Source organism: Atractosteus spatula, chromosome 2 (genome assembly GCF_055471065.1).
Source record: "Atractosteus spatula isolate fAtrSpa1 chromosome 2, fAtrSpa1.hap1, whole genome shotgun sequence".
Classification (NCBI taxonomy): Eukaryota; Metazoa; Chordata; class Actinopteri; order Semionotiformes; family Lepisosteidae; genus Atractosteus; species Atractosteus spatula.
Genome location: NC_142707.1, coordinates 3133225 through 3161022, shown reverse-complemented (window position 1 = coordinate 3161022; position 27798 = coordinate 3133225). Strand labels below are relative to the sequence as shown.

The 27798-nt window shown below is 54.2% G+C and overlaps 1 protein-coding gene across 1 annotated transcript; it reads left to right on the top strand.

The window, feature by feature from the left end:
• Nucleotides 1-27798, top strand: pcsk1nl (proprotein convertase subtilisin/kexin type 1 inhibitor, like). Its single transcript, XM_088906011.1, has 3 exons — nucleotides 1-183; nucleotides 24623-25206; nucleotides 25766-27798. The coding sequence occupies exons 1-3, from the start codon at nucleotides 100-102 to the stop codon at nucleotides 26151-26153; spliced, it is 1056 nt and encodes a 351-aa protein (XP_088762137.1). The 5' UTR covers nucleotides 1-99; the 3' UTR covers nucleotides 26154-27798.

The window sequence follows — 27798 nt, the reverse complement described above, 5'->3', positions numbered from 1 at the left end:
CCCCCCCCCCCCCTCCCCAGCCTGTATCCCAGTCTCCATCTCTCCCAGCCTCAGTCCTTCTCTCAGAAACACACGGGCAGCCTCATTCTCCTAGCCAGGATGTCGGGCCCTCTGAGCAGCGCAGCCTTCCTCCTGCTCTCATCCACACTCCTCCTCACCTCCCTGCCGCCGCTGCCTGCCAAGGTAAGGGCCGAGGGGGGTCGGAAAGGGGGGGGCGGGGTGCGTCTGTGTGTCCGTCTGAGAGGGCGTGGGCGGCCGAGCGCTCCAGAGTCTCTGTATCCCACCCGTATCCCGCTGCCCGGCAGCATCCGAGACCGGGGGGGAGAGAGGGGCAGGGAGGGGGCGAGGAGAGGGGCTGGGGGGCAGTGAGGGAACGGGGGAGGTGTGTGCGCTCGTTCGGAGCACCGTGAGAGAGAGGCAGGGGAGCTCTGTGTGTGTGTGTGTGTGTGTGTGTGTGTGAGGAAGAGGAGAGCCGAGAGGCAGGTTGAAGCCCAGGAAGGGTACGGCTGTTCAGGGCATTCACCATGGCACTGGCTGGCAGCGCCAGAGGAGAAATGGAGCGGAGTGCAGGTGCAGAGACAGCCGCTGTGTGTGTGTGTGTGTGTGTGTGTGAGTGTGTGAGTGTGTGTGACATGACGCAGAGATACAGGCTGTTTGCAAGGAGAGACTGCGTTTCCATCTTCTGTCACCTGGAAACACTGCTAGAGAGAGGAGCAGAGCCAGGCGACAGAGACACACAGAAAACACACTGAAACAGAGACACACAGAAAACACAGAGAGACACAGAAACATACAGAGACACACAGAAAACACACTGAAAACACACAGACACAGAAACACACAGAGACGCTACAGAGACATAGAGAGAAAAACAGAAACACACAGAAATATGCAGAGATGCACAGAAACACACAGAGACACAGAAATACAGAGACAATGAGAAACACACAGAGACACAGAAATACACAGAGACTCACAGAAACACACAGGGACAGACAGACATTCACAGAGACGCACAGAGATGCACAGAGACGTGCTCTGTATGCTCATCTCACGCTTCATTGCTGGAGCTCTGCTCCCATTTCCACTCTGAAACCACTCGGGTCTCAAAGGCACCGCCTGAATCTGACTCACTGGGGGCTGCTGCCCCTGTGTCCCTGTCTGCCGTTACTGTCTTCTCTCTCTGCGCGGGATTCTGATGGTCATTTCACCCTCCACGCAGGTCTCTGGCTCCCTCCACACGTGTGCAGTGTGCAGGTCCCGCTGTCTCTGTCCCTCCCACTGACTGTGGTGCTCCGGCCTGTGTCTGGGAAGGGAGAGGTCCATGTCAGTGTTAATTCAGTCATTCTGGCCTGATGCAAGGACACACGAGCGCTCTGATCACCCCTGAGTTTCTGTGAGGCGCTTGTTTGTGCTGTCGGACTCTGCACTGGAATGGCGAGAGATGAAGGTAGAGGGGAGACCGGAGGAAATGCCGGCAGGGAGGCTGGAGAAACGAGGGGGAAAAGGGAAAGAGGAATCAGGGAGAATCCAGACAGGGAGGCAGGGAGAAACCGGAGCCCTGAAGGAGGGAGAGACGCCGGAGAAACTCCGTGTGAGGAACGAGAAGGGGTGGGAGGGGGAGAGAGGAAGAAATGAGAAAAGAGAGAGAGAGGGCCGGGCCAGAGAGACTCCCACACGCAGGTGTGAACCGGCAGAGGGTGGTGCCTTCCCTGGCGCTGGCGCGTTGACAGGTGGGCTCCTGCGGGTGGCGCTCATCGCCCCATGACGGCACGGCTCCGTGGGGGATCGGGTGTGGGAGCCTGCGGCCTGGGCTACCCAATCAGATCGCTTCTTCGGGCTGAAGCCAGCCTTGGGAAAATGGCACAGCGTTGCCAAGGAGTGCCAGGGATGCCCCTATCTCATAGAATCAAGACGCGCCAGACAGAACAGGCATGGCATGTAGATGCATGGCGTCTGTCGAACCTGAGGGATATTCTGTGCTTTCATTTTGCATACTTGTCTAAACGCACGTGCGCTGAACCGTTAGGACATTCGCAGCCTTGTCCTTTAAAACAGGACAAACAGAACTGGACAAACCCTGAAGCAGGAAGCAGAGAGGGCACACACACCAGTCGGGCCCCGTGTGCTGTTTACTGAGTGCACTGGGTGTGGAGCTGCTGTGGTTGCAGCAGTGCAGCAGGTACAGCAGGGCCATCACATTATCACTCACAGAGACACACACAGGGACAGACAGAAATACAGACCTGCAAGAAAATAGCTTTTCCTAACAAATCCTTTTTAAGATAAAACAGTTCTTTAGGAATTCTTACTTTGCCTAATAAGATCCCTTTCATACTCTGCTGGGCATAGCTGAAAACTGCCACTACTGAGATGTTTCCTACAGTGTTTGTCGTCTCCTGTGTGGAATTGATGTGAACAATATTCTAGCTTTTTACAGTGAAAAGACAAGTACTGCCCGGATCTGGACTGGCTTAGGCTTCTTCCTTGTTTCTATAATGTAGTGTAGCAGATAGCAGCTCACCACTGCACTCTTTCTCCTGGTGAGTCTCCTACATTCCTCCCTTTCTGACTCTCTCCACCCACCTCCTCTGCCTTGTACTTTAAAAACATCCCTCCACCCACCTCCTCTGCCTTGCTGGTCTTAAACAGGGCTTATTGACTCACAGAGTTGTTGACACTGTACCTGGATTCCGATGCTCTGGCCCAGCAGGAGGGCCTCCAGCGTCAGCTGTGCACTTTCTGCAGAAGGAGCAGCAGTGATCAGCGGTGATGTACAGCTGCTTGTGAGACGCGTGAGTAGAGGTGCCCGTGCTGTAGGGCGCCAGCGGCTGGGCATCACTGGGATTAGGACTCATTGTCCTCCCCTCAGTGCTATAGCGAACTCGGGCACATTCCTGCTCTCCCTGCTGCTGTGTGCGCTCTCCCCCCTGGCGCTGGCACGAGAGAGAATACATCTGAAAACCACACCATTCCAGGGCTTTCTGGGATTGCTGCCATTCACCGGAATGGGCACTTTAACTGTCCGTTCCGTTCGTTAATGGTTCCATCCATCCATTTCCTAACCCAGTTGTCCAATATGTGGTCAGAAGGAGCCGGAGTCTATCCTGGCAAACCACAGGCACAAGGCAGGGTACACCCTGGACGGGACGCCAGTCCATAGCAGGGCACACACACGCACACACACGCACACACCTAGGGCCGATTTCCCTAGAAGTCAATTCACCTAAACTAGACCCAGTCTTGGGCTGTAGGAGGGAACTGGTGCACCTGCAGGAAACCCATGCCGAAATGGTGAGAACATAGAGTCTCTCTGCAGATAGCGCTCCTGGAATCGAGCCCAGGACTGTCGCACTGTAAGGCAGCAATGCCGATCACTGTGACTCCGCACTGCCTTCATCAGTAGTTATGGCTGCTAAATAATTTTTCATCGGCTAGTTGTACCAAAGACCTACGCAGAGAGGATCAGGAGATCAGCTCTCCTCACAATGATGCTCCTTCCTTTTCCAGAGAGCCGCAGTTTCATGACACATATGTACAGGGCAACACTGATGGAGCCTCAGTCAATTTCCAGATAATCTGGTTCCAGACGTCGGTGGCCAATATTAACGTCTGCAGCAGAGCAGAAGAGAAAGGGACAGCTCAGGTTGTTTATGAGCTCCCAGGCAGCGCAGACTCAGATGAGCTCCTGCAAGTGTTTGCACTCTCTGCCCTGGACGGAGAGGAAGGAACAGAACGTACAGCAGAAATCAATAATGAACAGATGCAATCCAATTAGGTAAACACATGCCTGCGTGCCGGGGAGCCGGGCGGAGGGAGGCGGGAATTGCAGAGAAAGGCACGTCGTCAGGGCAACCGTGTCCCAGAAAACCCAGGGCAGAATTGTCACGGAGACGGTGATGAAACTGACACACTGCAACAAAATGGAAGCAGACAAGCACCAGGGGCTTGTGCACACACACGCACACACACACACACACACACACACACCACACACACACGCACGCACGCACGCACGCACGCACACACCCCACACCACACACACACACACACACACACACACACACACACACACACACCACACACCACACACCACACACCACATACCACATGCGCGCACACACACACACCCCACACCACACACCACATACCACACGCACGCACGCACGCACACACACACACGCACACACCCCACACCACATACCACACACACATGCGCACACACACACGCGCATGCACGCACGCACACACGCACACATGCGCACACGCACACACACACACTGCGTTCTGCGCGCGTCAGCCGGGGATGTATCATCGAGGAGATGGGGGGAGACGCCAGGAGGAAAGTCAGACAGGGACGGGCACGGAGGAACACAGAGCAAGTGCTTAAAAGAATAATCAGCTCATTAATTAGCTAACGAGTGGCACAGTGGGAGAGAAAATGAAGGTGAGGGAGGACAAGGAGGGGGGGGGGAGGAGACGGACAAGAACAGTCGGATAAACACAAGACAGATAGTCATGGAGACAAGTGGGACATGGAGTGGAAAAGCTAAAACAGAAGGACAGAACAAGACATAACCAGACGATGCCTCACCATGTGAGAAAACTAATTTCTCAATAAGCTTTCGATCAGGAGCTTCATTAGGATGGACTCCTCGGTGAAGGAACTCTTTCACTAGGAAATGAACAGCAGGGCCAGAGCTGTTCATCACCAGAGAGCCGCAGCTGCGGCGGTATAGGCGCTCGTTTAATATCCCTGTTAGTTTCCTAGAGCCTCCTGTCTACTAGGACAATGCCTGGCAAGTCGATCCAAGAAGCTAGAGAGAACCTCGGTTCCCCCGATTTTAAAAAAAAGCACTGAAACAGAGGACTGACTGTCCCAAGAGTCTGGCTCATCCAAGCTCCCATTTGATCCGCCATCCCAGATGTGTTAGATCTTATTTGCTTCTTGAGGTTTGGATCCCAACATTTCTCTCTGAGGCCTCTGCCTTTCTCAGATTTCTCAGAAAGAAAAAATGATCAAACTGGGTGTTTGAATAATTCAAGGATGTAACGCACGCATTACCCATCTTCGGGTTTATAAATGTTTTTGGAGATGCTGCTACCATAGTGTAATGCAAATGAGCAACAAAGGCGTTGGAAGACACAGCACTGAGGCAGGTGCTCTTTGTGACACCAGTGAGCTCTGATGTGCACGTTTATCCCCAGTGATATTATAGAGACACATCAAGACATCTGAAAGGCCCTCCTTTCTGAGAACTGGAGTGCAGCAACCGAACAAGAGGCTGCCGATACGAATCCGACCGGAAAGGCTCTTAAAAATCACCGCAGCTTACCAAGAGAGTGTGCGAGTCTGATGAGCGGGGTGGGGGGAGAGAATGTGGGAGATGACCATGACAGCCGACTGAAATCCAGTCTCTTTCATCTGCAGGAGCACTATCAAAGCACCAGCCGGTAGTGCGTCCGTTCTCCGTACTGTGCGCTACCATTGTGACAACAGGGTCAGGGGCCAGCGGGCTCCTTTTCTTCCTGAACTACCCTCTGTTCAGAATTTCACCAGGTTTAGAGTCCTCCATCTCACCCCCCTCTGCTGGGCAGCCGCTATATGACCCTCGCTAACCCAGTTCCCCCAGCAGAGAGCCCAGGTTAGGCAGCGGGTCTGGATTTTTCAGAGGTAATGAATGCCTGACTCACTGCATGTCTCTGTGCGTGCGGATCTCACCTGCTTTCCCACCGGCAAAGGACTCCAGCTCCTTGACGAGGGCGACAGTGTTTGCACCCAGCGTTAAGGAATAACACAGCGATGGCTGATAAGCCCAGGTGGACCACACTTCCTCAGACTGGGAGTGGTGTTAAAGAGAGGCGGGTGAGATCTGCAGGCATCAGGTGGCGCGGTGACAGCACAGCACGGACGCCAGAGTCTGGCACACGTCACTCTCCCTGCGTCAGCGTGAGTCAGCCCCTCTCTGACTCACACGGGCCCTGGAGGAGACCTGCGTCACAGGCTATTCCTCAAGAACGAGGCAGCGTCTGCTCTGCAGGCTGACCCAGGGGTATCCGCTCACACACACACAGAGACAGGCACAGATACAGGGAGTAAGGAGAAAATCCCTGCTCCCTGAGCTCCTGCTGCAGACTGGACAACTGCAGTTTCAGGGCCGGGACAGAGAGAGGGGCACGGACAACAGCAAGGGGTAGGGTCTGGGGGGGGGCTCTTTCACTGTGCAAATCCAGCCCCAGTATCCCCTTGCACAGATTGATAAGGGACAATCACCCGATTGAGAAGGCGTTCAAGGGATTAGAGTTTAGTGTTTTGTTCGAACGTGTACTTATTGTTGTGAGATGTTTTTTGGTGAAATAAAGTTTACTTTGATAGAATTAAAAAAAAGGCCGCTCCCACAGAGGCCACGGAGCAGGAGGTATCAGCGTGGCGCGTGGGGGAGGGTGCAGGAGCGGTCTGTCACCCCCCCGTCAGTGCCCAAGGTCACGGGCCCTGATCTGGCTCCCTTGTGTCGCTCAGTGTTAGTGAATCGGAAACTGCATTATGCAAAGCAAGACATCAAAGAGAATCCACTAGAAATCTACGAGTGGGGGTGAAACTGCACTGCAGTTTGAGCCGTTTGAGGTTTTACCGTGAGCTGGTGGGTCTTATACAAACTCTGCAGATAAGATCATTAGCTGGGTTACAAAAGGACAGGAGGCCATTTTACTCACCTGGCCTGTGGCAGTTTAGGAGTTAATCGATCAGTTATTCCGAGCTTCTCTTCCAGCCAGCTCTTGAAAGAAACCAGGATAGGTCTCGGCTTCAACAGCATGGCTGGGCAGCTTGTTCCAGACTTCCACAACCCCTTGTGTAAATCACAGACTCCTGTTCTGAGTTTTAAATGAAAGCCGACGCAGTTCCCACCTGTGTCCTCTGGTTTGTGTCTCACCGGTCTGGCTGGGTTGACTTTGTCAGTGCCTTCCAGGGGTTTGAATACTTTGAGGATTATGAATATCTGATCCCCTCATTGTCTTCTCTGTTCAACACAAAAAGGTTCAGTTTCTTCAATCAGTCAATCAGTCCCTCAAGCTCCAGCGTGTCTTCTTTGGACGTGTTCTAGAGCTGTGATATCTTTTCGATAACCTGGTGACCAAAATTGCACATAATATTCTAAGTGAAGCTTAACTTGTGGGTAATACAATTTTAACATGACGTCCTTTTATTTAAATTTTATGTTCTTAATTTTATTTCCTCCCATTGTCTAGAAAATATAAACGATGGGTCAATATAAACACTTAAGTCTGTATCATAAGTAGCTTCTTCTAGCTCAGTGTTTCCCATGTTGTTTTTACCATTTGAATTTTAACTTTCTGCGTGCAAAACCCTGCTCCTGTTCCAGCGAGAGCTGTGTCTGTGTGTGGCTGCAAAGCATCGAGTAAATGTTCCTTCCATGCCTGAAGAGGTTGTGTCCTTTTCTTTTTTTCAGCATGGAATTAAACTTTACTCGCACCCTGCACCTGACTAATCAGATATCATGTGCCAGGTGTTTGCTCAGTTATGAATTCGATCTGAATGTTATTGCTGCTGCTGCAATGCTGGGTTATCCAATTAATCTGGTATCATCTGCAAACCTGACAGGTTTTTCTATCTGTGCTGGAATGTAGGTCATTGGTGTAAATTAAGAAGAGCCGTGGTTCTAGTACAGACCCCTGCGGTACTCCGCTAATTACATCACTCAAAAACAGAAAAGGGCAATGAGGGACTTGCACTGACTTATTGGTACAAACAAAGCTTCCAGTTGGTCTGAAATCCTGGGATGGCCTTGACTGCTGTGAATCTGGAGTCTACATTCCCACTGCATTAAAATAAACAGGTGCAGAGGTCACCATTGGAGCTGTGAGGCAAGGACCAGCGACAAAAAGAACTGACAAGGGCCAGTGCAATCAGTGAATGAGCAGACGGGAGATTCAGCGCGGAGAGAAATGAAAGGACTGAGTGACTGGTGTCTTGTGCCCGCAGAGGGAGAACGCCCTGCTGTAGCTGGACGAGACCTGGTGGCGCAGGGCTGTCTGTCCATGTGTCAGGGCTCAGTTTGCTCAGCGCCGGAGATCTCACTCTCACTTGAGCACCGCACACCAGGCCAGTAGAAACAGAGCTCAGGGGGTATCGTCATGAAGAGGGCAGCCTAATTAAGTCAAACGAGGCTGTCAAAGTAATCGCTTCGCTGGATATTGATCTCCCTGCTTTCATCTACACCCTCGCCCCAGGCCCGGTTGCTACCTTGGGGGTCATTATTCTCTCTCTGTGCCACTGTGTCCTTCATCTCTCCTGGCTCGCTTTTCCTTCATCTTTGCACATCTTCTCTTCTTTTCTTTCCCTCTTTCCTCCATCCCTCCGTCGTCCTCTCTCATTCCACCTCTCCGTGTTCATATCCGTCTTGTACTCCCCTCTTCTGTCCTCTGTGCTCGGGACCCCCTGCTCCTCTGCTCCCTGCGCTGCCTGGGCGACACCTGGGCAGAGCTCTGGAACTGACCGCTCCACCAGGCTCCAGGCCACCCCTCCTCCCTCCTCCCTCTCCCTCTGTCTCTCTCCACCCATCTCGGCATGGAGAGTCGTGCAAGAGCTTGGGCTCTGGGCTCTGGGATCCGGACCGAAGGGTTGCGAGTTCGAAGCCCAGGTGGGCCACAGCTGTATCACCCCTGAGCAAGGTACGTCACCTGGATCGCCCACGTCAGGGCCCAGCTTTATTAAGTGAGTCCCCAGGTCATCACTGTAGAGAAGATCTTGCTCTCGATCGACTTGACAGGTGAAGACACCACCTCCTCTCAATCTCCCCTCCATCACTCCCTTCCTCCCTCTCTCAGCCCCTGCTTCTCAACGCGATGACTCAACACTATCCCCAGGGCGGAGGTGATAATGTCACCGAAAGGTGTATATGAAACCTGTGGAGATCAAAATCAAGCCAGCAGCAGGGAGAGCTGAGCCCTGTTGCTTAAGCCTGGTTTCCAAGGTAACTGGTCCTCCAAGGTAACCTAGCAACCTGGTGTGGGTGGAAACAGCTGTGCCAACACCTGGCTGTGCTATGACTAAGTTTTTTATATATTAACACACAGTAAAGCTTTTTATAGGAAGGTGAACTGCAGGGAACACATAACCAAACAAGAAAAAGATGTTTTTATGCTGTAAGCATAAAACGGTTAAAACTGGATAAAGTTTTACATTTTCTAAACAGTCCTGAAGAAGGACTCTTGTCTGAAACATCCTGAAAAAAATGATTTTTAATCCCTTAATCCCTGGTTGCATGCAACATAAATTCCGTTTCCAGTGCAAGTAGCACCCCCTGACCAGTCCTCCCTTCCTGGCCGGATTGCCTCTGGGGATGTTCACCCCAACTTCCGCCCCACAGCCCTGCCAGCTTCCTCCTGGATTCATGAGGGTTGAAAACCCGCAGTCTGTGTGCAGTCCGTCAGGAATGAAGGTCTTTCTCACTGTCACTGTATTGTGAGTCTGGCGTCGTGCCCTTGTGTCCTGAGGACTCTGTGTTGGACACCGTGACGTTAGATACTCTGACTGTGTCACTGTGAAGTGTTAGACACTTTGGTTATTTACTGATTGCATTGGCCCTTTTCAGTTCTGTTTGTTGCTTGTCCTTGCCTCAGATGTAATGGTGACAGCCCAGTCCAGGCCAGTCCAGGCCAGCAGCTTGTATGTTCTGAAGGGCCTGAGTTTGGTCAGTCTGCTCAGAGATTGTCGAGCTTCAAACCTTCCGTCAGGTGTCAGGAGTTGTTCCGGGTCTGCTCTCCCCCCTGTGTGATGTCACTGTGGAGGGTATAGAATAAGAGAAAGAATCTCAGGGCTGTCCCTGCAGAGACAGGAACACAACCCTGTGGGGGGTGTGTCTGAGAGTGTGGAGAGTGAGAGCTGTGTGTCTGAGGGTGTGCAGAGGGAGAGCTGTGTGTCTGAGAGTGTGCAGAGTGAGAGCTGTGTGTCTGAGAGGGTGCACACAGTGAGAGGTGTGTGTCTGAGAGTGTGCAGAGTGAGAGGTGTGTGTCTGAGAGTGTGCAGAGTGAGAGGTGTGTGTCTGAGAGTCTGCAGAGTGAGAGCTGTGTGTCTGAGAGGGTGCAGAGTGAGAGCTGTGTGTCTGAGAGTGTGCAGAGTGAGAGCTGTGTGTCTGAGGGTGTGCAGAGGGAGAGCTGTGTGTCTGAGAGTGTGCAGAGTGAGAGCTGTGTGTCTGAGAGGGTGCACACAGTGAGAGGTGTGTGTCTGAGAGTGTGCAGAGTGAGAGGTGTGTGTCTGAGAGTGTGCAGAGTGAGAGCTGTGTGTCTGAGAGGGTGCAGAGTGAGAGGTGTGTGTCTGAGGGTGTGCAGAGGGAGAGCTGTGTGTCTGAGAGTGTGCAGAGTGAGAGGTGTGTGTCTGAGGGTGTGCACACAGTGAGAGCTGTGTGTCTGAGGGTGTGCAGAGTGAGAGGTGTGTGTCTGAGGGTGTGCACACAGTGAGAGCTGTGTGTCTGAGAGTGTGCAGAGTGAGAGGTGTGTGTCTGAGGGTGTGCACACAGTGAGAGCTGTGTGTCTGAGAGTGTGCAGAGTGAGAGGTGTGTGTCTGAGGGTGTGCAGAGTGAGAGGTGTGTGTCTGAGGGTGTGCACACAGTGAGAGCTGTGTGTCTGAGAGTGTGCAGAGTGAGAGGTGTGTGTCTGAGGGTGTGCACACAGTGAGAGCTGTGTGTCTGAGAGTGTGCAGAGTGAGAGGTGTGTGTCTGAGGGTGTGCACACAGTGAGAGCTGTGTGTCTGAGAGTGTGCAGAGTGAGAGCTGTGTGTCTGAGAGTGTGCAGAGTGAGAGGTGTGTGTCTGAGGGTGTGCACACAGTGAGAGCTGTGTGTCTGAGGGTGTGCAGAGTGAGAGGTGTGTGTCTGAGGGTGTGCACACAGTGAGAGCTGTGTGTCTGAGAGTGTGCAGAGTGAGAGGTGTGTGTCTGAGGGTGTGCACACAGTGAGAGCTGTGTGTCTGAGAGTGTGCAGAGTGAGAGCTGTGTGTCTGAGAGTGTGCAGAGTGAGAGGTGTGTGTCTGAGGGTGTGCACACAGTGAGAGCTGTGTGTCTGAGGGTGTGCAGAGTGAGAGGTGTGTGTCTGAGGGTGTGCACACAGTGAGAGCTGTGTGTCTGAGAGTGTGCAGAGTGAGAGGTGTGTGTCTGAGGGTGTGCACACAGTGAGAGCTGTGTGTCTGAGAGTGTGCAGAGTGAGAGGTGTGTGTCTGAGGGTGTGCACACAGTGAGAGGTGTGTGTCTGAGAGTGTGCAGAGTGAGAGGTGTGTGTCTGAGGGTGTGCACACAGTGAGAGCTGTGTGTCTGAGGGTGTGCACACAGTGAGAGCTGTGTGTCTGAGAGTGTGCAGAGTGAGAGGTGTGTGTCTGAGGGTGTGCACACAGTGAGAGCTGTGTGTCTGAGAGTGTGCAGAGTGAGAGGTGTGTGTCTGAGGGTGTGCACACAGTGAGAGCTGTGTGTCTGAGAGTGTGCAGAGTGAGAGCTGTGTGTCTGAGAGTGTGCAGAGTGAGAGGTGTGTGTCTGAGGGTGTGCACACAGTGAGAGCTGTGTGTCTGAGGGTGTGCAGAGTGAGAGGTGTGTGTCTGAGGGTGTGCACACAGTGAGAGCTGTGTGTCTGAGAGTGTGCAGAGTGAGAGGTGTGTGTCTGAGGGTGTGCACACAGTGAGAGCTGTGTGTCTGAGAGTGTGCAGAGTGAGAGCTGTGTGTCTGAGAGTGTGCAGAGTGAGAGGTGTGTGTCTGAGGGTGTGCACACAGTGAGAGCTGTGTGTCTGAGGGTGTGCAGAGTGAGAGGTGTGTGTCTGAGGGTGTGCACACAGTGAGAGCTGTGTGTCTGAGGGTGTGCAGAGTGAGAGGTGTGTGTCTGAGGGTGTGCACACAGTGAGAGCTGTGTGTCTGAGAGTGTGCAGAGTGAGAGGTGTGTGTCTGAGGGTGTGCACACAGTGAGAGCTGTGTGTCTGAGAGTGTGCAGAGTGAGAGGTGTGTGTCTGAGGGTGTGCACACAGTGAGAGCTGTGTGTCTGAGGGTGTGCAGAGTGAGAGGTGTGTGTCTGAGGGTGTGCACACAGTGAGAGCTGTGTGTCTGAGGGTGTGCAGAGTGAGAGGTGTGTGTCTGAGGGTGTGCACACAGTGAGAGCTGTGTGTCTGAGAGTGTGCAGAGTGAGAGGTGTGTGTCTGAGGGTGTGCACACAGTGAGAGCTGTGTGTCTGAGGGTGTGCAGAGTGAGAGCTGTGTGTCTGAGGGTGTGCAGAGTGAGAGGTGTGTGTCTGAGGGTGTGCACACAGTGAGAGCTGTGTGTCTGAGAGTGTGCAGAGTGAGAGCTGGTTGTCTGAGGGTGTGCACACAGTGAGAGCTGTGTGTCTGAGAGTGTGCAGAGTGAGAGGTGTGTGTCTGAGGGTGTGCACACAGTGAGAGCTGTGTGTCTGAGAGTGTGCAGAGTGAGAGCTGTGTGTCTGAGAGTGTGCAGAGTGAGAGGTGTGTGTCTGAGGGTGTGCACACAGTGAGAGCTGTGTGTCTGAGGGTGTGCAGAGTGAGAGGTGTGTGTCTGAGGGTGTGCACACAGTGAGAGCTGTGTGTCTGAGAGTGTGCAGAGTGAGAGGTGTGTGTCTGAGGGTGTGCACACAGTGAGAGCTGTGTGTCTGAGAGTGTGCAGAGTGAGAGCTGTGTGTCTGAGAGTGTGCAGAGTGAGAGGTGTGTGTCTGAGGGTGTGCACACAGTGAGAGCTGTGTGTCTGAGGGTGTGCAGAGTGAGAGGTGTGTGTCTGAGGGTGTGCACACAGTGAGAGCTGTGTGTCTGAGAGTGTGCAGAGTGAGAGGTGTGTGTCTGAGGGTGTGCACACAGTGAGAGCTGTGTGTCTGAGAGTGTGCAGAGTGAGAGGTGTGTGTCTGAGGGTGTGCACACAGTGAGAGGTGTGTGTCTGAGAGTGTGCAGAGTGAGAGGTGTGTGTCTGAGGGTGTGCACACAGTGAGAGCTGTGTGTCTGAGGGTGTGCACACAGTGAGAGCTGTGTGTCTGAGAGTGTGCAGAGTGAGAGGTGTGTGTCTGAGGGTGTGCACACAGTGAGAGCTGTGTGTCTGAGAGTGTGCAGAGTGAGAGGTGTGTGTCTGAGGGTGTGCACACAGTGAGAGCTGTGTGTCTGAGAGTGTGCAGAGTGAGAGCTGTGTGTCTGAGAGTGTGCAGAGTGAGAGGTGTGTGTCTGAGGGTGTGCACACAGTGAGAGCTGTGTGTCTGAGGGTGTGCAGAGTGAGAGGTGTGTGTCTGAGGGTGTGCACACAGTGAGAGCTGTGTGTCTGAGAGTGTGCAGAGTGAGAGGTGTGTGTCTGAGGGTGTGCACACAGTGAGAGCTGTGTGTCTGAGAGTGTGCAGAGTGAGAGCTGTGTGTCTGAGAGTGTGCAGAGTGAGAGGTGTGTGTCTGAGGGTGTGCACACAGTGAGAGCTGTGTGTCTGAGGGTGTGCAGAGTGAGAGGTGTGTGTCTGAGGGTGTGCACACAGTGAGAGCTGTGTGTCTGAGGGTGTGCAGAGTGAGAGGTGTGTGTCTGAGGGTGTGCACACAGTGAGAGCTGTGTGTCTGAGAGTGTGCAGAGTGAGAGGTGTGTGTCTGAGGGTGTGCACACAGTGAGAGCTGTGTGTCTGAGAGTGTGCAGAGTGAGAGGTGTGTGTCTGAGGGTGTGCACACAGTGAGAGCTGTGTGTCTGAGGGTGTGCAGAGTGAGAGGTGTGTGTCTGAGGGTGTGCACACAGTGAGAGCTGTGTGTCTGAGGGTGTGCAGAGTGAGAGGTGTGTGTCTGAGGGTGTGCACACAGTGAGAGCTGTGTGTCTGAGAGTGTGCAGAGTGAGAGGTGTGTGTCTGAGGGTGTGCACACAGTGAGAGCTGTGTGTCTGAGGGTGTGCAGAGTGAGAGCTGTGTGTCTGAGGGTGTGCAGAGTGAGAGGTGTGTGTCTGAGGGTGTGCACACAGTGAGAGCTGTGTGTCTGAGAGTGTGCAGAGTGAGAGCTGGTTGTCTGAGGGTGTGCAGAGTGAGAGGTGTGTGTCTGAGAGTGTGCACACAGTGAGAGCTGTGTGTCTGAGGGTGTGCACACAGTGAGAGGTGTGTGTCTGAGGGTGTGCACACAGTGAGAGCTGTGTGTCTGAGAGTGTGCAGAGTGAGAGGTGTGTGTCTGAGGGTGTGCACACAGTGAGAGCTGTGTGTCTGAGAGTGTGCAGAGTGAGAGGTGTGTGTCTGAGGGTGTGCAGAGTGAGAGGTGTGTGTCTGAGGGTGTGCACACAGTGAGAGCTGTGTGTCTGAGGGTGTGCAGAGTGAGAGCTGTGTGTCTGAGGGTGTGCAGAGTGAGAGGTGTGTGTCTGAGGGTGTGCACACAGTGAGAGCTGTGTGTCTGAGAGTGTGCAGAGTGAGAGGTGTGTGTCTGAGGGTGTGCACACAGTGAGAGCTGTGTGTCTGAGAGTGTGCAGAGTGAGAGCTGTGTGTCTGAGGGTGTGCAGAGGGAGAGCTGTGTGTCTGAGCGTGTGCAGAGTGAGAGCTGTGTGTCTGAGGGTGTGCAGAGTGAGAGGTGTGTGTCTGAGGGTGTGCACACAGTGAGAGCTGTGTGTCTGAGGGTGTGCAGAGTGAGAGGTGTGTGTCTGAGGGTGTGCACACAGTGAGAGCTGTGTGTCTGAGGGTGTGCAGAGTGAGAGGTGTGTGTCTGAGGGTGTGCACACAGTGAGAGCTGTGTGTCTGAGAGTGTGCAGAGTGAGAGGTGTGTGTCTGAGGGTGTGCACACAGTGAGAGCTGTGTGTCTGAGAGTGTGCAGAGTGAGAGGTGTGTGTCTGAGAGTGTGCAGAGTGAGAGGTGTGTGTCTGAGGGTGTGCACACAGTGAGAGGTGTGTGTCTGAGGGTGTGCAGAGTGAGAGGTGTGTGTCTGAGGGTGTGCACACAGTGAGAGCTGTGTGTCTGAGGGTGTGCAGAGTGAGAGCTGTGTGTCTGAGGGTGTGCAGAGTGAGAGGTGTGTGTCTGAGGGTGTGCACACAGTGAGAGCTGTGTGTCTGAGAGTGTGCAGAGTGAGAGGTGTGTGTCTGAGGGTGTGCACACAGTGAGAGCTGTGTGTCTGAGAGTGTGCAGAGTGAGAGCTGTGTGTCTGAGGGTGTGCAGAGGGAGAGCTGTGTGTCTGAGCGTGTGCAGAGTGAGAGCTGTGTGTCTGAGGGTGTGCAGAGTGAGAGGTGTGTGTCTGAGGGTGTGCACACAGTGAGAGCTGTGTGTCTGAGGGTGTGCAGAGTGAGAGGTGTGTGTCTGAGGGTGTGCACACAGTGAGAGCTGTGTGTCTGAGGGTGTGCAGAGTGAGAGGTGTGTGTCTGAGGGTGTGCACACAGTGAGAGGTGTGTGTCTGAGAGTGTGCAGAGTGAGAGGTGTGTGTCTGAGGGTGTGCACACAGTGAGAGCTGTGTGTCTGAGAGTGTGCAGAGTGAGAGGTGTGTGTCTGAGAGTGTGCAGAGTGAGAGGTGTGTGTCTGAGGGTGTGCACACAGTGAGAGGTGTGTGTCTGAGGGTGTGCAGAGTGAGAGCTGTGTGTCTGAGGGTGTGCACACAGTGAGAGCTGTGTGTCTGAGAGTGTGCAGAGTGAGAGGTGTGTGTCTGAGGGTGTGCACACAGTGAGAGCTGTGTGTCTGAGAGTGTGCAGAGTGAGAGGTGTGTGTCTGAGGGTGTGCACACAGTGAGAGCTGTGTGTCTGAGAGTGTGCAGAGTGAGAGGTGTGTGTCTGAGGGTGTGCACACAGTGAGAGCTGTGTGTCTGAGAGTGTGCAGAGTGAGAGGTGTGTGTCTGAGGGTGTGCACACAGTGAGAGGTGTGTGTCTGAGAGTGTGCAGAGTGAGAGCTGTGTGTCTGAGGGTGTGCAGAGTGAGAGGTGTGTGTCTGAGAGTGTGCACACAGTGAGAGCTGTGTGTCTGAGGGTGTGCACACAGTGAGAGGTGTGTGTCTGAGGGTGTGCACACAGTGAGAGCTGTGTGTCTGAGGGTGTGCAGAGTGAGAGGTGTGTGTCTGAGGGTGTGCACACAGTGAGAGCTGTGTGTCTGAGAGTGTGCAGAGTGAGAGGTGTGTGTCTGAGGGTGTGCACACAGTGAGAGCTGTGTGTCTGAGAGTGTGCAGAGTGAGAGGTGTGTGTCTGAGGGTGTGCAGAGTGAGAGGTGTGTGTCTGAGGGTGTGCACACAGTGAGAGCTGTGTGTCTGAGGGTGTGCAGAGTGAGAGCTGTGTGTCTGAGGGTGTGCAGAGTGAGAGGTGTGTGTCTGAGGGTGTGCACACAGTGAGAGCTGTGTGTCTGAGAGTGTGCAGAGTGAGAGGTGTGTGTCTGAGGGTGTGCACACAGTGAGAGCTGTGTGTCTGAGAGTGTGCAGAGTGAGAGCTGTGTGTCTGAGGGTGTGCAGAGGGAGAGCTGTGTGTCTGAGCGTGTGCAGAGTGAGAGCTGTGTGTCTGAGGGTGTGCAGAGTGAGAGGTGTGTGTCTGAGGGTGTGCACACAGTGAGAGCTGTGTGTCTGAGGGTGTGCAGAGTGAGAGGTGTGTGTCTGAGGGTGTGCACACAGTGAGAGCTGTGTGTCTGAGGGTGTGCAGAGTGAGAGGTGTGTGTCTGAGGGTGTGCACACAGTGAGAGCTGTGTGTCTGAGAGTGTGCAGAGTGAGAGGTGTGTGTCTGAGGGTGTGCACACAGTGAGAGCTGTGTGTCTGAGAGTGTGCAGAGTGAGAGGTGTGTGTCTGAGGGTGTGCAGAGGGAGAGCTGTGTGTCTGAGAGTGTGCAGAGTGAGAGCTGTGTGTCTGAGGGTGTGCACACAGTGAGAGGTGTGTGTCTGAGGGTGTGCACACAGTGAGAGCTGTGTGTCTGAGAGTGTGCAGAGTGAGAGGTGTGTGTCTGAGGGTGTGCACACAGTGAGAGCTGTGTGTCTGAGAGTGTGCAGAGTGAGAGCTGTGTGTCTGAGGGTGTGCACACAGTGAGAGCTGTGTGTCTGAGAGTGTGCAGAGTGAGAGGTGTGTGTCTGAGGGTGTGCACACAGTGAGAGCTGTGTGTCTGAGAGTGTGCAGAGTGAGAGCTGTGTGTCTGAGGGTGTGCACACAGTGAGAGCTGTGTGTCTGAGAGTGTGCACACAGTGAGAGCTGTGTGTCTGAGGGTGTGCAGAGTGAGAGCTGTGTGTCTGAGGGTGTGCAGAGTGAGAGCTGTGTGTCTGAGAGTGTGCAGAGTGAGAGCTGGTTGTCTGAGGGTGTGCACACAGTGAGAGCTGTGTGTCTGAGAGTGTGCAGAGTGAGAGGTGTGTGTCTGAGGGTGTGCACACAGTGAGAGCTGTGTGTCTGAGGGTGTGCACACAGTGAGAGCTGTGTGTCTGAGGGTGTGCACACAGTGAGAGCTGTGTGTCTGAGGGTGTGCAGAGTGAGAGCTGTGTGTCTGAGGGTGTGCACACAGTGAGAGCTGTGTGTCTGAGAGTGTGCAGAGTGAGAGCTGTGTGTCTGAGGGTGTGCACACAGTGAGAGCTGTGTGTCTGAGAGTGTGCAGAGTGAGAGCTGTGTGTCTGAGAGTGTGCAGAGTGAGAGCTGTGTGTCTGAGGGTGTGCACACAGTGAGAGCTGTGTGTCTGAGAGTGTGCAGAGTGAGAGGTGTGTGTCTGAGGGTGTGCACACAGTGAGAGCTGTGTGTCTGAGGGTGTGCACACAGTGAGAGCTGTGTGTCTGAGAGTGTGCAGAGTGAGAGGTGTGTGTCTGAGGGTGTGCACACAGTGAGAGCTGTGTGTCTGAGGGTGTGCACACAGTGAGAGCTGTGTGTCTGAGGGTGTGCACACAGTGAGAGGTGTGTGTCTGAGAGGGTGCAGAGTGAGAGGTGTGTGTCTGAGGGTGTGCAGAGTGAGAGGTGTGTGTCTGAGGGTGTGCAGAGGGAGAGCTGTGTGTCTGAGGGTGTGCAGAGTGAGAGGTGTGTGTCTGAGGGTGTGCACACAGTGAGAGGTGTGTGTCTGAGGGTGTGCACACAGTGAGAGGTGTGTGTCTGAGAGTGTGCAGAGTGAGAGCTGTGTGTCTGAGGGTGTGCACACAGTGAGAGGTGTGTGTCTGAGGGTGTGCACACAGTGAGAGGTGTGTGTCTGAGGGTGTGCAGAGTGAGAGGTGTGTGTCTGAGGGTGTGCACACAGTGAGAGGTGTGTGTCTGAGGGTGTGCACACAGTGAGAGGTGTGTGTCTGAGAGTGTGCAGAGTGAGAGCTGTGTGTCTGAGAGTGTGCACACAGTGAGAGGTGTGTGTCTGAGAGTGTGCAGAGTGAGAGCTGTGTGTCTGAGAGTGTGCAGAGTGAGAGCTGTGTGTCTGAGAGTGTGCAGAGTGAGAGGTGTGTGTCTGAGGGTGTGCACACAGTGAGAGCTGTGTGTCTGAGAGTGTGCAGAGTGAGAGGTGTGTGTCTGAGGGTGTGCACACAGTGAGAGCTGTGTGTCTGAGGGTGTGCAGAGTGAGAGGTGTGTGTCTGAGGGTGTGCACACAGTGAGAGCTGTGTGTCTGAGAGTGTGCAGAGTGAGAGGTGTGTGTCTGAGGGTGTGCACACAGTGAGAGCTGTGTGTCTGAGAGTGTGCAGAGTGAGAGGTGTGTGTCTGAGGGTGTGCACACAGTGAGAGCTGTGTGTCTGAGAGTGTGCAGAGTGAGAGGTGTGTGTCTGAGGGTGTGCACACAGTGAGAGCTGTGTGTCTGAGAGTGTGCAGAGTGAGAGGTGTGTGTCTGAGGGTGTGCACACAGTGAGAGGTGTGTGTCTGAGAGTGTGCAGAGTGAGAGCTGTGTGTCTGAGAGTGTGCAGAGTGAGAGCTGTGTGTCTGAGAGTGTGCAGAGTGAGAGGTGTGTGTCTGAGGGTGTGCACACAGTGAGAGCTGTGTGTCTGAGAGTGTGCAGAGTGAGAGGTGTGTGTCTGAGGGTGTGCACACAGTGAGAGGTGTGTGTCTGAGAGTGTGCAGAGTGAGAGCTGTGTGTCTGAGAGTGTGCAGAGTGAGAGCTGTGTGTCTGAGAGTGTGCAGAGTGAGAGGTGTGTGTCTGAGGGTGTGCACACAGTGAGAGCTGTGTGTCTGAGGGTGTGCAGAGTGAGAGCTGTGTGTCTGAGGGTGTGCACACAGTGAGAGCTGTGTGTCTGAGAGTGTGCAGAGTGAGAGCTGTGTGTCTGAGAGTGTGCAGAGTGAGAGGTGTGTGTCTGAGGGTGTGCACACAGTGAGAGCTGTGTGTCTGAGGGTGTGCAGAGTGAGAGGTGTGTGTCTGAGAGGGTGCACACAGTGAGAGCTGTGTGTCTGAGAGTGTGCAGAGTGAGAGCTGTGTGTCTGAGAGTGTGCACACAGTGAGAGCTGTGTGTCTGAGAGTGTGCAGAGTGAGAGGTGTGTGTCTGAGGGTGTGCACACAGTGAGAGCTGTGTGTCTGAGAGGGTGCAGAGTGAGAGGTGTGTGTCTGAGAGGGTGCACACAGTGAGAGCTGTGTGTCTGAGAGTGTGCAGAGGGAGAGGTGTGTGTCTGAGGGTGTGCACACAGTGAGAGGTGTGTGTCTGAGAGTGTGCAGAGTGAGAGGTGTGTGTCTGAGGGTGTGCACACAGTGAGAGCTGTGTGTCTGAGAGTGTGCAGAGTGAGAGGTGTGTGTCTGAGGGTGTGCACACAGTGAGAGCTGTGTGTCTGAGAGTGTGCAGAGTGAGAGGTGTGTGTCTGAGGGTGTGCACACAGTGAGAGCTGTGTGTCTGAGAGTGTGCAGAGTGAGAGGTGTGTGTCTGAGAGTGTGCACACAGTGAGAGCTGTGTGTCTGAGAGTGTGCAGAGTGAGAGGTGTGTGTCTGAGGGTGTGCACACAGTGAGAGCTGTGTGTCTGAGAGTGTGCAGAGTGAGAGGTGTGTGTCTGAGGGTGTGCACACAGTGAGAGCTGTGTGTCTGAGAGTGTGCAGAGTGAGAGGTGTGTGTCTGAGGGTGTGCACACAGTGAGAGCTGTGTGTCTGAGGGTGTGCAGAGTGAGAGGTGTGTGTCTGAGGGTGTGCACACAGTGAGAGCTGTGTGTCTGAGAGTGTGCAGAGTGAGAGGTGTGTGTCTGAGGGTGTGCACACAGTGAGAGCTGTGTGTCTGAGAGTGTGCAGAGTGAGAGCTGTGTGTCTGAGAGTGTGCAGAGTGAGAGCTGTGTGTCTGAGGGTGTGCAGAGGGAGAGCTGTGTGTCTGAGAGTGTGCACACAGTGAGAGCTGTGTGTCTGAGAGTGTGCAGAGTGAGAGGTGTGTGTCTGAGGGTGTGCACACAGTGAGAGCTGTGTGTCTGAGAGTGTGCAGAGTGAGAGGTGTGTGTCTGAGGGTGTGCACACAGTGAGAGCTGTGTGTCTGAGGGTGTGCAGAGTGAGAGCTGTGTGTCTGAGAGGGTGCAGAGTGAGAGGTGTGTGTCTGAGAGTGTGCAGAGTGAGAGGTGTGTGTCTGAGGGTGTGCAGAGTGAGAGGTGTGTGTCTGAGGGTGTGCAGAGTGAGAGCTGTGTGTCTGAGGGTGTGCAGAGTGAGAGGTGTGTGTCTGAGAGGGTGCACACAGTGAGAGCTGTGTGTCTGAGAGGGTGCACACAGTGAGAGCTGTGTGTCTGAGGGTGTGCACACAGTGAGAGCTGTGTGTCTGAGGGTGTGCACACAGTGAGAGGTGTGTGTCTGAGGGTGTGCACACAGTGAGAGGTGTGTGTCTGAGGGTGTGCACACAGTGAGAGCTGTGTGTCTGAGGGTGTGCACACAGTGAGAGCTGTGTGTCTGAGGGTGTGCACACAGTGAGAGCTGTGTGTCTGAGGGTGTGCACACAGTGAGAGCTGTGTGTCTGAGGGTGTGCACACAGTGAGAGGTGTGTGTCTGAGGGTGTGCACACAGTGAGAGCTGTGTGTCTGAGAGTGTGCAGAGTGAGAGGTGTGTGTCTGAGGGTGTGCACACAGTGAGAGCTGTGTGTCTGAGAGTGTGCAGAGTGAGAGGTGTGTGTCTGAGAGTGTGCACACAGTGAGAGCTGTGTGTCTGAGAGTGTGCAGAGTGAGAGGTGTGTGTCTGAGAGGGTGCACACAGTGAGAGCTGTGTGTCTGAGAGTGTGCAGAGTGAGAGGTGTGTGTCTGAGGGTGTGCACACAGTGAGAGCTGTGTGTCTGAGAGTGTGCAGAGTGAGAGGTGTGTGTCTGAGGGTGTGCACACAGTGAGAGCTGTGTGTCTGAGAGTGTGCAGAGTGAGAGGTGTGTGTCTGAGGGTGTGCACACAGTGAGAGCTGTGTGTCTGAGAGTGTGCAGAGTGAGAGGTGTGTGTCTGAGGGTGTGCACACAGTGAGAGCTGTGTGTCTGAGAGTGTGCAGAGTGAGAGCTGTGTGTCTGAGGGTGTGCACACAGTGAGAGCTGTGTGTCTGAGAGTGTGCAGAGTGAGAGCTGTGTGTCTGAGAGTGTGCAGAGTGAGAGCTGTGTGTCTGAGAGGGTGCAGAGTGAGAGGTGTGTGTCTGAGAGTGTGCACACAGTGAGAGCTGTGTGTCTGAGAGGGTGCAGAGTGAGAGGTGTGTGTCTGAGGGTGTGCACACAGTGAGAGCTGTGTGTCTGAGAGTGTGCAGAGTGAGAGGTGTGTGTCTGAGGGTGTGCACACAGTGAGAGGTGTGTGTCTGAGAGTGTGCAGAGTGAGAGGTGTGTGTCTGAGGGTGTGCACACAGTGAGAGCTGTGTGTCTGAGAGTGTGCAGAGTGAGAGGTGTGTGTCTGAGGGTGTGCACACAGTGAGAGCTGTGTGTCTGAGAGTGTGCAGAGTGAGAGGTGTGTGTCTGAGGGTGTGCACACAGTGAGAGCTGTGTGTCTGAGAGTGTGCAGAGTGAGAGGTGTGTGTCTGAGAGTGTGCACACAGTGAGAGCTGTGTGTCTGAGAGTGTGCAGAGTGAGAGGTGTGTGTCTGAGGGTGTGCACACAGTGAGAGCTGTGTGTCTGAGAGTGTGCAGAGTGAGAGGTGTGTGTCTGAGGGTGTGCACACAGTGAGAGGTGTGTGTCTGAGAGTGTGCACACAGTGAGAGGTGTGTGTCTGAGGGTGTGCAGAGTGAGAGGTGTGTGTCTGAGGGTGCACACAGTGAGAGGTGTGTGTCTGAGAGTGTGCACACAGTGAGAGGTGTGTGTCTGAGGGTGTGCAGAGTGAGAGGTGTGTGTCTGAGGGTGTGCACACAGTGAGAGCTGTGTGTCTGAGAGTGTGCAGAGTGAGAGGTGTGTGTCTGAGAGTGTGCAGAGTGAGAGGTGTGTGTCTGAGGGTGTGCACACAGTGAGAGCTGTGTGTCTGAGAGTGTGCAGAGTGAGAGGTGTGTGTCTGAGGGTGTGCACACAGTGAGAGGTGTGTGTCTGAGAGTGTGCACACAGTGAGAGGTGTGTGTCTGAGGGTGTGCAGAGTGAGAGGTGTGTGTCTGAGGGTGCACACAGTGAGAGGTGTGTGTCTGAGAGTGTGCACACAGTGAGAGGTGTGTGTCTGAGGGTGTGCAGAGTGAGAGCTGTGTGTCTGAGGGTGTGCACACAGTGAGAGCTGTGTGTCTGAGGGTGTGCACACAGTGAGAGCTGTGTGTCTGAGGGTGTGCACACAGTGAGAGCTGTGTGTCTGAGGGTGTGCACACAGTGAGAGCTGTGTGTCTGAGGGTGTGCACACAGTGAGAGGTGTGTGTCTGAGAGTGTGCACACAGTGAGAGCTGTGTGTCTGAGGGTGTGCAGAGTGAGAGGTGTGTGTCTGAGGGTGTGCACACAGTGAGAGCTGTGTGTCTGAGGGTGTGCACACAGTGAGAGCTGTGTGTCTGAGGGTGTGCAGAGTGAGAGGTGTGTGTCTGAGGGTGTGCACACAGTGAGAGCTGTGTGTCTGAGGGTGTGCACACAGTGAGAGCTGTGTGTCTGAGGGTGTGCACACAGTGAGAGCTGTGTGTCTGAGAGTGTGCAGAGTGAGAGGTGTGTGTCTGAGGGTGTGCACACAGTGAGAGGTGTGTGTCTGAGGGTGTGCACACAGTGAGAGGTGTGTGTCTGAGAGTGTGCACACAGTGAGAGCTGTGTGTCTGAGGGTGTGCAGAGTGAGAGGTGTGTGTCTGAGGGTGTGCACACAGTGAGAGCTGTGTGTCTGAGGGTGTGCAGAGTGAGAGGTGTGTGTCTGAGAGTGTGCAGAGTGAGAGGTGTGTGTCTGAGGGTGTGCACACAGTGAGAGCTGTGTGTCTGAGGGTGTGCACACAGTGAGAGCTGGTTGTCTGAGATGCTCTGCTCTTGCAGCCCGTGTCTCTTACTGCCCCAGACCTCTGCAGAGAGAGCAGGAGGGGATGAAAGAAGCAGCTCTCTTCCATTATTAATGCAGTGTTTGAGTCAAAGTGTAGGAAATGTGCACAGTTCTGCCTCGCTTTAAATCTATTCTCAGAAAATCCTATTAATACGGAGAAGCATGGGACAGTGAAACATGCATTAAAACACACTAAGCCTTGCCTTTCTGACTTAATTCTGAGGACAGTAACCTTGAAATCAGACCTAACCTATTTCAGCCCTGAGGCAAGGCGGTCAGAGATGGAATGAGAATGAACAGAGTACAGTTAGCTGTCCATGCCCGTCTCCTGCTCTAATAAAACACCCATCAAAGCCAGGCTGGGACTGTCCAAGACGAGCTCTGACCGCTGGACACAGGCACCTCTACAGCCCGATTTGAGAATGAGGGGGAGAGGGAGTGCAGCACGACCAGGGGGCTATCCTGAATCCCCTCTGGTGCACAGAGAAAGTGTTCAAAAGGATTGTTCCCAGTCACCGTGCAAAGACATGTTTCAGGATACAATTTAACACATGCAGATTCCTTCAGATAACAACAAGGCTAGGTATTTGAACCAGAAGTTTAACAGCCACCACATGTTAGACTGCAGGGTTTATTTAGAGGAATAGCTACTGGGAGGTGAGACTTCACAGCTGGGAGTGGCTGTTCCTGCGTGTGAACGAACCGATGAAAAGGACAGGGAGGATCGATCTGGGGAGAGCAGAGCTCTGGAAGGGGATAAACCTGCACCCTGGCTTGGCTCCTGCTCACAGCTCATCCGTCTGCAGAAGCCTTTAACAACAGAGCCGAGTTTGCAGAGGGAGTGGGAACGCGAGGCAGCGCAGCAGTGTGGGACAGGGCACTGGGGAAGAAGACTGTGACAGCAGAATGAGATCCGTTTCAAAAGCAGGACAGTCACCGAAGCACGGGCTGCTGCTGTCCATTATCTTGTGACGCACTGGCGTCCTGTCCAGGGCATACCCTGCCTTGGGCCCATTGCTTGCTGGGATAGACTCTGGCTCCCCCGCCAGACCCTGTACTGGGTGAAGTGGTTGGAATGTGGTTGGATGGGTGTCCATTGTCAATGCTGTTGATTACTTCTATCTGAGCAATCAGCCCTGCTGAATCAGTCAGGGTGGACACCCGTCTGAGCTCTGACTGGCCCAGGCCGTCACGGTCTTCCTCCAGGTCCAAGTCCCTTATTAAGTGACTTGGCATGAGTGTGTGCCTGCCCACGGTAAAAATGCATGTTGTCTTTTCTGCCTCTGCATTTTCTCTCACATTCGTTTAGAGACTCATTTTTGGGGGAGTAAAAAGCCTTCAAACAAATTTTGAGGAGCATAAATTCTATCTGGAGATGAATAAATAAAGTGCCCCCATTCTCTCCCTCTCTCAGCCATTGTCCAGTGGCGGCCCTCGCAGTGGGTGGGGCACAGAGGAGGTGGGCGGAGCCGGGCGGATGCGGAGGGAGCTACGTGATTCGCTCCCCTACGAGGCCCAGATGGTGATGTCATACCCTCCTCCAGGGGCGGGCCTGGGGAGCGAGGGGCGGAACAACGAGATCTTCTACCAACCGGGCACCGGACTGGAGGGCTGGAAGGGGCGTGGCGTAGGAGAGGCGTTGCAGCAATTGGTCGATGACGACAGGAGGCGGGACCAAGAGGCCATCTACCTTGCCGGATTGCTCCGCCTCCTCAGTGAGAGCTACGGAGCCCCCCAGAAGCTGGGGTTGGAGGAGACTGGAGACTTTCAGGGCCCTTACCCCCCCGATTACGACGAGACGGAGCAGGGGCTCAGCATGGACAAGCCCCAGGCCGCCTGGCAGGGCCTGCTGGACCCCCAGCTGACCCAGGCTCTGCTGAACCGCTACAGGCAGGAGAGGCTGCGGCAGGCCAGTCTGCCCCCCACCAACAGACTGCTGACAGCGGACAGCCGCAGCGGGGGGCCGGGCGGTGAGGAGGGGGAGGAGGAGGTGCTGAGGTGAGTGCAGGCCAGCCCGCAAGCTAGAGGGAGGGGATGAGGGAGTGAGACTGACCCCTGCGGGCAAGAGAGGTGTACTGGTTCTGTGCTGTGTATACAGACAACGAGGTGGGCCGCCTCCTCCTACTACTACTACTAATTGCTTACACTTACATAGCGCTTTTCTGGACACTCCACTCAAAGCACTTTACAGGTAATGGGGACTCCCCTCCACCACCACCAGTGTGCAGCCCCACCTGGATGATGCACCAGTCCTCTCCCCACACACCAGCTCTCAGTGGGGAGGAGAGCAGAGTGATGAAGCCAGTTCAGAGAGGGGGGTTATTAGGAGGCCATGATTGGTAAGGGCCAATGGGATATTTGGCCAGGACACTGGGGTAACACCCCTACTCTTTTCGAGAAACACCCCGGGATTTTTAATGACCACACAGAGTCAGGACCTTGGTTTAAGTGTCCCCATCGCTGAGCGGTCCCACTAACACCCCTTTCACCTCTGCCTCTGCGCAGCTGAGCTGCAGAGACCAGGGGAGTGATGCTCTCTCACCTTCTGCCCCTGCAGGTACCTGGTGGGGCGGGTCCTATCCAGCCTGGCGTCGGAGACCCCCCAGCAGACCCCCTCTCGCCTGGCCAAGAGGGACCTGGCGGCGGCCGGCGCCCGCCCCGCTCCCCCCCCGAAGAGGCCCCGCCGCTCGCTGGACGACGGGGCCCCCCCGTCCCCCAGGGTCGAGCCGTCGCTGCTGCGCGTGAAGCGGCTGGGGGACGAGGAGGAGGAGGAGGAGGAGGAAGAGGAGAGGGCGGCGGCGGGGGGCGCGCGCAGCGGGCTGCAGAGGATGAAGCGCATCGACAGCGAGCTGCAGGGAGGCGGGAGGCCGGCCCGCAAGCGACGAGCCGTGACCTACGACCCCGACCTCCTCGCACAGCGGATCCTACAGTACCTGCCCGAGTAACAAGGAGGGGGGGGGGGGAGGGGAAGACACAGCTCAGATTAACACAACACACACGCATGTACGCACGCGCAGGGGCAACTCCGCCGTGACTGACGTTACACCCGCGGCGGGGACAGCCGGTGCGAGTAACACCAGTCACCCCGGAGCTGCCACCTCGCACCCAATACTAACTCACAGGGGGACTGGTAGAAAGATTCTTCTCCTCCAGAGCGTCATCAGCCATCCTCTGTTCTTCTGAAAAATCAGCACTGCACACAGAAGGCAGGGACGCCGTGTAGGTTTGTAAGAGAGCCCTTCTTTTCTTTCGCTTTAAATGTAACCTGGAAAATTAGCCGTGAGTTTTGTTTTTTTTTTTAATTCGTTGAACTATGTAGAGTAAATTGTGGCACTGGAGAAAAAAAACAAAACAGCAAAGTACCTTTCGCAAAGTCACCCTGTTGTTCCTCAAGCCCCTGCCTCCATACATCAGTTCAGCAGCGTAGTTCTGTTCCAATTCATCCCTTGCAGAAAACACAGGGCAGGAGAACTGCACTTCACAGAGTCATCTCCTGCTGCTCACAAACACTCCACCGGTCGGATACCAGGTGCCCAGCAGGGAACTTGTGGCCCATTTGTAAAATACAACTGCAATAAAGTCTGTTTTTATATGGTGTTCCTCCTCCAAACATTTGCTGGCACTTCATAATAAAAAATACACCGGCCAGTCAGTCACCCAGAATAAACTGTCACCCGTGAAGTAATGCATGTAGAGCACTGCTCTTCAGCTGTGGGGCTGGAGGGAGGTGTGTGTCTAAAGGTTCCATTCCACTTGACCTTAACGAGGCAATTAACCAATTACCACCTAATTGGTCCTCTTAGCCTCTGTCTCTGGATCTAAAGCAGGTATGGAAGTAAAGAGGGACATTAAAAGCTGAGGAACGCGGACACAGACAGGCCAGCCTCCCTGCTAGAATATTGCCCCTCCTGTCTGTCAGCCTGATGCTGCATACTGGTGCGACAGTCGCCACAGCTGCCTGCCTGGAGACCGTGCAGCGCTCTTCCAGGCTTCTCGTGAAATAAAATACCTACCTTCAGTTCCCTGTATACTGGGGCCAGAGCCCCAGCCCGTACTGCAGAGGGAAGATGAGTCTGGTCTAGTTAGACAGGTTACTCTCGTGCTTTCTGGAAGGGATGGAAAAATAGGATTACGAGTGGAAAACCTCTCAGTCCACACCCGTCCCCTCCTCCTGCCTCTCTTCAGTCACAGTATCCCAGTGTATCCAGTCGCAGCACCGACAGCGCAGCGCCGCAGTGCACACGCCGAGACAGCGGGGGCAGTCCTGTTGGAGATGTCACCATCCTGACTCCACTCCTGGCTCTGTCAGCTCTGCAGGGCAGCCCTACGTGTCAGTGATAATCAGGCCGATGAATGTCCTGCAGGTGTCCGAAGTGACTGAACCACTTTTCACCTCCTAGGTCCCCCATCTCTCTCTCTCTCGCTCTCGCTCTCTCTATTCTGTGACTTTGTGGACAAAAGAAAAATCTGTGGTTGAGATTCTTGTGGCTTTTCCGATACCTGTGCATTCTCTAAGATCTTGTACAAAATATATTTTGCTCGCTGATGTGATCAACAAGATATTCTAATAAATGATTATGTGGAAGATAA